This window comes from the organism of the source record quoted next, unplaced genomic scaffold (assembly GCF_019419815.1).
Source record: "Pyrus x bretschneideri cultivar Hongxiangsu unplaced genomic scaffold, Pyrus_bretschneideri_v1 Contig22, whole genome shotgun sequence".
Classification (NCBI taxonomy): Eukaryota; Viridiplantae; Streptophyta; class Magnoliopsida; order Rosales; family Rosaceae; genus Pyrus; species Pyrus x bretschneideri.
The window spans coordinates 3,389,653-3,399,597 of NW_025999524.1; the positions used below are offsets into that span (position 1 = coordinate 3,389,653).

At 38.2% G+C, this 9,945-nt stretch overlaps 2 protein-coding genes across 2 annotated transcripts; both read left to right on the forward strand.

Annotated features, from left to right (window-relative positions):
* The first annotated feature begins 1,006 nt into the window (after positions 1–1,006).
* Positions 1,007–3,621, forward strand: LOC103946597 (alpha/beta hydrolase domain-containing protein 17B). The gene is made up of 6 exons (XM_009357343.3): positions 1,007–1,458; positions 1,665–1,701; positions 2,108–2,344; positions 2,445–2,492; positions 2,754–3,199; positions 3,283–3,621. The coding sequence occupies exons 1-6, from the start codon at positions 1,157–1,159 to the stop codon at positions 3,353–3,355; spliced, it is 1,143 nt and encodes a 380-aa protein (XP_009355618.2). The 5' UTR covers positions 1,007–1,156; the 3' UTR covers positions 3,356–3,621.
* Positions 3,622–4,093: 472 nt separating this feature from the next.
* On the forward strand, positions 4,094–9,646 carry LOC103946600 (heat shock protein 90-5, chloroplastic). Its single transcript, XM_009357346.3, has 19 exons — positions 4,094–4,549; positions 4,826–4,899; positions 5,134–5,259; positions 5,344–5,437; positions 5,591–5,674; positions 5,784–5,927; positions 6,145–6,261; positions 6,587–6,634; positions 6,720–6,794; positions 6,916–7,020; positions 7,139–7,279; positions 7,576–7,668; positions 7,804–7,881; positions 7,970–8,224; positions 8,308–8,410; positions 8,498–8,672; positions 8,755–8,860; positions 9,020–9,109; positions 9,199–9,646. The coding sequence occupies exons 1-19, from the start codon at positions 4,277–4,279 to the stop codon at positions 9,400–9,402; spliced, it is 2,385 nt and encodes a 794-aa protein (XP_009355621.1). The 5' UTR covers positions 4,094–4,276; the 3' UTR covers positions 9,403–9,646.
* The last annotated feature ends 299 nt before the right edge of the window (positions 9,647–9,945 follow it).

Sequence of the window (9,945 nt, forward strand, 5' to 3'; positions counted from 1 at the left end):
ATCATTTGATGCTCCCTCAGCCATCCCCCACCCAGCCACCCACTCATTTTGTTTTGCTTATTTTTTCATCAATTACCCCACAAGTTCATCATTCATTTTACTTTTGCATTTTGGCTCTCTCAATTTTAAAGTCCGCTGGTTTGCAATGTAAGGCAAGTCATAACATGATTCCTGTAGATTTTTTAAGAGCAAACATTCAAAATAAATTTTTAATCTAACTGCAATTCTATGAACTATTTATTTATTTTTATTTTAGTTTGCTACTATATATTTGCCTTGGAACTGACCTTTTGTGTGAAAATTTGATTCTTATTCGCTTTTAAGGAAAATTGAATTTAAAATCTCTCACTTAAAAATATATAGAGATAACAAATGATTTTTTATTTTATTTTATTTTTGAACAGAGATTTTATTATTAATTTTAAACATATTTTCCAACAATTCATTTATTTTCCATTTATTTCAAAGAAACCAACGTATCACAATCCATTTGGTAGCTGTAAAATGGCCTCATTGATTTTATTTTTACGAAAATAAATTCAAGGTATGATTTTTAGGCAATTGATTTGCAAAATTCTTGCTCTTTCTTTTTCCTTTTATTCCTTGGATTTTCTTTTTTGTTGTCCCATATGATTATCCGACAAGAATTCCTTGCTCTACATATCTTGTCGTGTCCTCCAAATCTTTGGCTCTGAATACCGACATTGAGGACTCGTTTTGAAGTATTTTTTAAATTGTTGAAATTGGTTTTGGTGAAAATATTTTTATAATCAATACTTAGTAAAAATGCAAGTGAATTTTGAAAAATCACTTGAAGTGTTTCCTATAAAAGCACCATTTCAAGTGCTTTTGAAACTTAAAAAATATATATTTTTTTTTTTTAAACCGTTTTTGGTCATTTTGAAAAGCACTTCAAAACGAGTCATAATTCAGGCATTTTATCTCTAAAAACAAAATGGAAAACCTTGTTTCTTTTTTAAGAAATTAAAACACAAACCTTTTAAACCTTCATGCTTTAAATTCCCATGATTCAAATTCTCATATTTTGCATTTCATATATCACAGTCTCATACCAAAAAAATACCAACTTCAAAAACAAAAGCCAAACTTTACTCTGCACTACAATTCTCTCCCAAAATTTTTCACGGATCAAGAAATGGGGTCTGCAACATCGTCTATGGCTGCAAAGTTCGCATTCTTCCCACCGGACCCTCCGTCATATGACACATACATCGACGAACCAACCGGGAAAATGAGGATCTCCGATGTTCTTCCTCGAGACGATGTTGACGTGGTGAAGCTGAGCACAAAAAAAGGGAATGAGATCGTGGCTATGTATGTCAAAAATCCATGTGCTTCACTCACTCTGCTTTACTCCCATGGAAATGCTGCTGATATTGGTCAGATGTACCACATTTTCACTGAGCTTAGTCTGCATCTGGGTGTCAATCTCATGGGGTCAGTATATATTATATCACTTTTCATGTGCTTTTCCTTCTGATATACGTTCCCACTTAATTTACGTTTCTCGAGAAGTGATTTTTGTGCACAGTTGTTTATTTTTGACATTTAAATTAAATAAATCAAACGAAAATAATCTCCGTGTTTAGATGGTATTTATCCAGATTAGTCGTGATTTTTTTTTTCTTGTGCTATATTTGCAGCTACGATTATTCTGGTTATGGACAATCTTCTGGAAAGGTATAATCTGCCCAGCTAGCTAGTTCCTATATAAATTTCTGTAACTAAATCAATTGTGTCAAATCCGGTATTTGATTGAACACGTGTCACTGACATGACCTGATTTGGCAAATTGGCATATTCTAAATCCCGATTATTTTATAAAGAACTGTTTGTTTACTTCTTTGTTTTGGATTGGGAAAAACAGCAGTTACCATTTAGAAATTTGATGTTCCCAAGTTTATGCATAGATGATAAATTAATGCTTCTTTTATCCCCGCGATATATCTCCTCTCTCTCTTTCTCGCTCGTCTGTGAGCTATCAAGTGAGAAAACAAGAGAGAATATGAGATGTATCCCGTTACACGAGAGATTTTTTTATCTAATTTCAGACCAGATTGACGATAACGTGCCTTTGTGAAATTAGCCAAGTGAGCAGGACACATATGCAGACATAGAGGCAGCTTACAAATGCCTTGAAGAGAAGTACGGCATAAAGGAGGATGATGTTATTTTGTACGGACAGTCAGTTGGTAGCGGACCTGCTTTGGATTTGGCCATTCGTTTGCCTAACTTGAGGGGTGTTGTTCTTCACAGTCCGATACTGTCCGGCCTTCGAGTGATGTACCCTGTCAAGAAAACATTCTGGTTTGACATTTATAAGGTTCGAACCTCGTACTTTTTGCACTCTCGTTGAACAAAATCAAATTTTTTCGTAGACGGTTTATTGAATTCCACCATGAAATGTTTTGTGTTTGTTGCAGAATATCGATAAGATCCCACATGTCAGTTGCCCAGTTTTGGTGATTCATGTAAGTCGTCATATATTTATTCTTGGAATACTTTGATCCTGCCACATTTATTTGCAATTCAATAGTTGCAGTTTTGGTATGGACCTTTTGGTAATTCATCTAAGTCTTCATCTATTAATTCCTCGTAAAATGGACGGTAATCTTTTAATAAAGAACGGACATCATGCACAAAGAATTTACGTTTTGACTGTAGCCTTGGAATTTTCTAATCCTACCACATTTCTTGGAATAATCCCAAACTCCTTTGTTTAAATTTTATAGGGAACTGAAGATGAAGTTGTGGATTTCTCGCATGGAAAACAGCTGTGGGAGCTTTGCAAAGAGAAATATGAACCCTTGTGGCTCAAGGGGGGCAACCATTGTAACTTGGAACTCTATCCAGAGTACTTGAGGCATCTCAGGAAGTTCATATCTGCCATAGAGAAACTACCCCGTCTTCGAAATTCAACCGAACAGAATGCAGATCAATCGGAGTCACCTCTGAAGACTGAAGACAACAAGGACAAGGCAAGATCAAGCACTGACTTGAGGGACAAGTCTAGGTCCAGCATGGGGCAGCGAGACAAGTCTAGGCTCAGCACAGACAGTAAAGAGAGATCAAGAACAAGCACTGAGAAAAGAGAGAAGTCAAGAAAGAGCACAGATCGGTCTGGAAAGGCAAGGAGCAGCATAGATCAGTCGGAGAGAGCTAGAAATAGCTTCGACCGGTGAGTTGATTATTGATAAATTTATGTTTTATCCATTTCGTTTACAGTTTTTGCTAATGCCGGCTTAAAATCAATGGTGGCAGATTGGGAGATATGGTGAGGTCAGTTGGATTGTGTAACGTAGATTGTCTGAAGCAGGCCGTGTTAGAGGCTTGAGTGCTCTCGTACCTTGGATTGCAATTTGTTTATATACTGGTACATGTTTGGTTGATGGAATGTTTGGCTCAAGGGAATGCATTTTTACCCCAATATCTTATCAACTTGTAATAGCTCAATGCAGCGCCACTCCTCGCGGGGTTTTTCTTTTTGATCCGATCCAATCCAATCCAATCCTAGACACCAAACTTGACCCTCGAGGCCGTCTCGGTCTCTTGTGATTTCTGATCTTAAAATATGTTGCAGGGTTTTTCCTTCTGAGTTTATTCAATGTTTCACTGCAAAAGCTAAATTACACATTCACCATGTTGGAATGTAATGTCAGTTGTAGCTATGTTTCAGATTGTCTTGGTTGATATGGTTGAGTTGGCAAAAGGAGGGAGAGAATTGCCAAAAGACAATAGAAGCAAAGCATATAAACCAAAGATTGAACTTAAATGGGTACTTATTGGCTAATACAATCAAACAAGCCATTAATAGCTCAATTTGTTAACATTATTCGTTGGAATAGTTTCGTTAAGTTAATTCAATTTTAATTTTTTTCTATTCACATTTTTAACAGTTGATCGATGTGAACTAAATTTAAGACGTATTTAACTTTAAATATAACACAAAGTTGACAAGTTAAGTTAATTCAATTTTATTGCTAAAATTAGAAAAGAAAAATGGAAAATAAAAAGGATAAGGTTGAAGGTGAAATGGCAGAAAGAATCTGGGCCTCACAAATTCCACAAAAGGAAGCTCCGAGTCCAAACGAAACGGAAAACCCCCAAGTTTTGCACTTTCTAGAACACTCCACCCTCCCCTACTTAAAACCTGATAAACCCTCGCAGCTCACGAAAGGGTTTTTACACTGTGTTTGGCACAACTGAATTATCGCCTCATCCCCAACCCAACTACTTCTGTTAGGTTTAGGGTTCAATGGCTCCAGTTCTGAGCAGAAGCATGGCAACTGCTTCACTGGCTTCGCTTCCTTCTTCGTCTCCATTCGCACTCAGAAACCCCAGCAGGGCCTTGAGCCTCAGAAGCGCTTTTGTGCCGCAGAATGGGCTCCGAAAGGGCTTCTCGTGCGGTGGATTGAAGTGGAAGGTTGAGAGCAGGAACAGACGGGTGTCCGTCCGCTGCGACGCGGCGGTTGCCGACAAGGAGGAGGCCACCGATGCCCCCGGTGAGAGATTCGAGTACCAGGCCGAGGTGGGTTTCTCTCTGTTTCTTTAAATTTTGGGTCTTTTGTGTTGTTTCTCAATTGAGCTCTGCGATTTCCAAAATTTGTAGAATTTTATGTATTTTTACTGTTTATTTGCAATGAAAATGGATTCCTGTGCTTTAAATTATGGGTCTTTGCCATTGTTTTCGACAGAAAATGAGAATAATAATTGCTTACTGTTTTCATATTCGTTATCGCGAGGTTTCGGTTTTTGGTGTATGAGTTTTGGAACTGAAAGTTGAAGAGTTTGAAACTATTTGCAGGTGTCTCGGCTTATGGATTTGATAGTTCATAGTCTATACAGCCACAAGGAGGTGTTCCTTAGAGAGCTTGTGAGGTAAGCTTGCATTTCCCTACACTTCATTAAAAGTTGTTTTGGTGATTCATGGCCTATAGGATATGCTCTTTCTGCTTGTAGAATTTGCTTCCTTAGTTTGTTCTTTGAACTTTTTGATAATATAGATTTTAAATTTGGATTGATTCGATTGAATAATGTGCTCGTTATGATGCGTTTTGTGTGTACCTGTTTATTTGGCCGTGTGTTGACTTAATTTTGCATTTCCTGTTTCAGTAATGCTAGTGATGCATTGGACAAGCTAAGATTTTTGAGTGTGACTGAGCCCCATCTGCTTGGAGATTCTGGTGAGCTACAGATACGCATCAAACCTGATCCAGACAATGGGACTATCACTATCTCGTATGTTGTTTCTAAATCTTTGCTTTATCTTGTCACTGGATGAATCAATGGGAGATATTTGAAATCTAATTCTCTGTATTTTAGGGATACTGGTATTGGAATGACAAAAGAGGAACTCATTGACTGCCTTGGAACCATTGCTCAGAGTGGTACTTCAAAGTTTCTAAAGGCTCTGAAGGTTCACTCCTATCTCCCTCTCCCTCTCTCCCCTCGCTGCCCGGCCCACTGAGCATCACTGAATGCATTATTTTGCACTTTGTTGTTTCTATGTGAATCTTTTTGAGTTCTTTGATGCTTTTGAGTCTTATCTTTCAGCCTTTTATTTTGGTAGGAAAACAAGGATCTTGGTGCAGACAATGGCTTGATTGGTCAATTTGGTGTTGGGTTCTATTCTGCTTTTCTTGTTGCTGACAAGGTATAGTATGATTTCACACTTATTTTATACCTAGCTATCTGCTCGTAGCTAGGGTTCTACTGTGGATAGCTGTTTTGCTAATTTTCTTGTATATATTATGCAAAATCAGGTGGTTGTCTCTACAAAAAGCCCAAGGTCAGACAAGCAATATGTTTGGGAAGCAGCAGCTGACAGTAGCTCTTATGTTATTAAGGAAGAAACTAATCCTGAAAATCTCATACAACGTGGAACACAGATTACCCTCTATTTAAGGGTAGGTACCCCTTACTGGCTACTTCATTTCTCATTTCATGGTATTTATTCATTTGCTTGGGACTTTCCTCGTTTTTTTGGTCATTGAAGTTCTTCCAGCTATTGCAGGTTTTGACAGATTAAGTCATTATTATTTGCTAATTTCTTTTCTACTGATTTCTTTTTGGAAAGTTAATAACTTATGGTGAGCCGTCTTAAATTTAAATTTCTCCTTGCAGCCGGATGACAAGTATGAATTCTCAGAGCCGGCCCGGATCCAGGGTTTAGTGAAGAATTACTCACAGTTTGTTTCCTTCCCCATCTATACATGGCAAGAAAAATCTAGGACTGTTGAGGTGAGGACTGCATTTTCTTCTTCGACAGATCATTTTCCCCCTATATGGCTGGTTTTGGAGAGATTGGTAGAGTTGAATTTTGCATGTGATTGGTTCCTAATGGTTCCACTATTACTTTTTTTACTAGTCGAATGTGTGCATGAAAAGTGTTCATTGTAGGTGGCAACCAGGAAAATATTGTTATCATAAAGTTACTCTTTGAATAAGCTGTCTTCAGTCGATATATTCTTCAATAGCTTATGTTCTAAGCTTAAAAGTATCTATTCTTTAACAATGAAGCAATTATTACCTTTGCTGGTCCTCATTGAGTGGAAACTTTTGGCAGGTTGAGGAGGAGGAAGAACCAAAAGAAGGAGAAGAACCAAAACCAGAGGTAGTTTTACATGGGATTCATAATTTATTGAAATGTTGTTCGATCTTGGTCCATATTACATTGAAATTACAATGCTCGTTACCAGGGTGAGAAGAAAAAGAAGACAAAAACTGAGAAGTATTGGGATTGGGAATTAGCCAATGAAACAAAGCCTATATGGGTGAGTTGAAGCTATAATGTTATTTATTTAGATTCAGTATGGCCTGTTTGTTTAATGTGCACGTATATTCTTGCTATACATATTACATCCTTCTTAAAAAAATGTTTTTGTTCTTCTGCAGATGCGGAGTCCAAAGGAAGTTCAAAAAGAGGAGTATCAAGAATTTTACAAGAAAACTTTTAGTGAGTTCCTGGATCCACTTGGATACACTCACTTCACCACTGAGGTACTGAAATGACTATTGCTCTCTCTCATCCCCTTTGTCTTATTGTGTGCTTTAATAATTTGGTTGAAACAGACAATATGACTGGTTTGGAGTTTACTTAACTTTGATATCTGCGCAGGGTGAGGTGGAGTTCAAGAGTGTTCTTTATATTCCTGGAATGGGGCCTCTTAACAATGAAGATGTAGTAAATCCTAAAACAAAGAATATACGTTTGTATGTGAAGCGGGTATTTATCTCAGATGATTTTGATGGTGAACTGGTAAGTTTTTACATTTTGGAAACCACATGTATTTGAGCTTCCATTTTGTTCTTTGTTTTAGTGAAGATGTTTTTTTGTTGCATATACTGTTGTGCGTTAAATTTACATTGTGATTTTACTTTATGATTTAAAAACAATTCATACATCATTAACAATGCTGTTGTTCTACATTCACATGCATATAATTTTTTATATAGCAAATCCACATTCGCATGCATATTCAACTTGTGATGTATAATCTGGAATGTTGAAACTATGGTTCATCGCTGCAATACACTGAATTAGTCTTTTTGCAGTTTCCGCGATACCTGAGCTTTGTTAAGGGTGTGGTAGATTCAAATGATCTTCCTCTTAATGTTTCTCGCGAGATTCTTCAAGAAAGTCGAATTGTAAGCCTAAGTTTTTCAGCCAATCTTTTATGCATTTTGTGAAGCAAATGCTATTGTTCTTTGTTTTTGTTATACATTGGATACTGTTATCAGTTTCTATTGTGATCTTAGCCTCCGTCCATCTAATATTTTCAGGTAAGAATCATGAGAAAGAGACTTGTGCGGAAGACATTTGACATGATTCAAGATATTTCTGAGAGTGAAAATAAAGAGGTTGGTGGCCAGCAATTGAGTTGTCTTTTCTTCTTCCGTTTCACCCGAAAATTATTATTGACTAGAAAATGTTTGAATTTGATCCCAGGATTACAAGAAATTATGGGAGAACTTTGGCAGGTTCATAAAGTTAGGTTGCATTGAGGACTCTGGAAATCACAAGCGCATAACACCCCTGTTGCGGTTCTACTCTTCAAAAAGTGGGGAAGAACTGATAAGCTTAGATGATTATGTTGAAAACATGCCTGAGAACCAGAAGGCAATCTATTACTTGGCATCAGACAGTCTACAAAGTGCAAAAAGTGCCCCTTTCTTGGAAAAGTTGGTCCAAAAAGGCATTGAGGTATGTGTCGTGTGGAATTTATGACAGTGCTGTCTCTCTATTTCTTTCTCTCTTTCTGACATTTCGTCTTCTTTTTGTCTTAGGTTTTGTATTTAGTTGAACCTATTGATGAAGTGGCTATCCAGAATCTACAGACATACAAAGAAAAGAAGTTTGTAGACATCAGCAAGGAAGATTTGGAGCTTGGTTAGTAATTGGCCTGGCCTTTCTGTACTACATCCAACGTTGTAGCTTCCCTGTTGTATCTTTCTCACCAAAAGTTTATTATACCAGGTGACGAAGATGAGGTCAAAGAAAGGGAAACTGAACAACAATACACTCTTGTGTGCGACTGGATAAAGCAGCAACTTGGTGATAAGGTGGCGAAAGTCCAAGTCTCGAAGCGTCTAAGCTCATCTCCCTGTGTACTTGTTTCTGGAAAGTTTGGATGGTCGGCCAACATGGAGAGGTATTTTGACTTGACCAGACCAGTGCTGTTAATTGTTTCCCTTCCCGTACTGTGATTGTGATAAAACATTTTGCTTCGGCAGATTGATGAAAGCACAGGCCCTTGGAGACACTGCAAGTTTGGAGTTCATGAGGGGCAGGAGAATATTGGAAATTAACCCAGATCATCCCATTGTTAAGGACCTAAAGGTAAGATCACGAATGTTCTCTTCCGAAACACTAACTCTGCTAACTGAGAGAGGCGCATAAAAACGTGAGAGAGAACAAAAAACTACACACCTTCGTGTCGTGTCCCTAGAAATATTCACGACTGAAGTACTGGACTTATATATGGATTGACTATTGCAGGCTGCTTGCAAGAATGCCCCTGACAGCACTGATGCCAAGAGAGCTGTAGAACTCTTGTATGACACAGCATTGATCTCCAGTGGATTCACGGTGAGCCGCAAGCAGTTGTTTCTTCCGTTCTTGTAATGTGATAGTTTAACAATAACTTTATGTTCTTACTTCTTTCTTCAATGACGCAGCCCGACAGCCCAGCTGATTTGGGAAACAAGATATACGAGATGATGGCAATGGCCCTCGGGGGAAGATGGGGTAGATTGGAAGACGAGGAGGCGGCTGACGGTACTAATGCGGCAGAATCCGATGCGAATGCCGCTGAAGCGGTGGAAGCACAAGTAGTTGAAGCATCAGAAGTGAGGACAGAGAGTGATCCATGGAGCGATTAGATGTGTTAGTGAGATTATAATATGTTGGATAAAAATTTTGGCCATAATTTAGTTACAAACTCAAGGGGAAGAAGCATAAGGTTGCTATGCGTGGTGTGGGGGAAAGCATGCCTTTTGTGTAGCTCTTCTCCCGAATGTTTTGTTATGGACTTGCTTTTACCAATTCTCTCCTTACGAAAACGATTCAGTAAACTGGAATATTAGGGACCTTGGTAACGTTCTATAAAATGGTTTTTGAAAAACTCGTATTCCGCGTTGTGATTTCAGAATGTGTCTATAGCTACTGAGAATGATTTTAGAGAATGAAAACATTGATAATGCGCCTCATAGCAAGTAAAAGAAAAAGGTAAATATAAATTTATGTTTGGTAGTAGTGGCAGTGTGGTTGGGATGGTGCGGTTGAGATTAGTCAGTAAAAATGGTGGTTGGAGTGGCGGTTGAAGTGGTGAGAAAAAAGGTGTTAGTGGTGGTAGGATACAGGTGGTGGCGATAGCAGGGTAGAGAGAAACGGTGGAGGGGGAGGCGGGTGGTGGTTGTGGCGGC

What these genes read in the sequence shown, in the direction of transcription:
- LOC103946597 (XM_009357343.3), top strand. Translation starts at nt 1,157, where the DNA reads ATGGGGTCTGCAACATCGTCTATGGCTGCAAAGTTCGCATTCTTCCCA. An exon ending in CTGGGTGTCAATCTCATGGG is followed by an intron (nt 1,459 to 1,664) that starts GTCAGTATATAT and finishes CTATATTTGCAG; the next exon opens with CTACGATTATTCTGGTTATG. An exon ending in ATGGACAATCTTCTGGAAAG is followed by an intron (nt 1,702 to 2,107) that starts GTATAATCTGCC and finishes TTGTGAAATTAG; the next exon opens with CCAAGTGAGCAGGACACATA.
- LOC103946600 (XM_009357346.3), top strand. Translation starts at nt 4,277, where the DNA reads ATGGCTCCAGTTCTGAGCAGAAGCATGGCAACTGCTTCACTGGCTTCG. An exon ending in ACACTCACTTCACCACTGAG is followed by an intron (nt 7,021 to 7,138) that starts GTACTGAAATGA and finishes ATATCTGCGCAG; the next exon opens with GGTGAGGTGGAGTTCAAGAG. An exon ending in CTGAGAGTGAAAATAAAGAG is followed by an intron (nt 7,882 to 7,969) that starts GTTGGTGGCCAG and finishes ATTTGATCCCAG; the next exon opens with GATTACAAGAAATTATGGGA.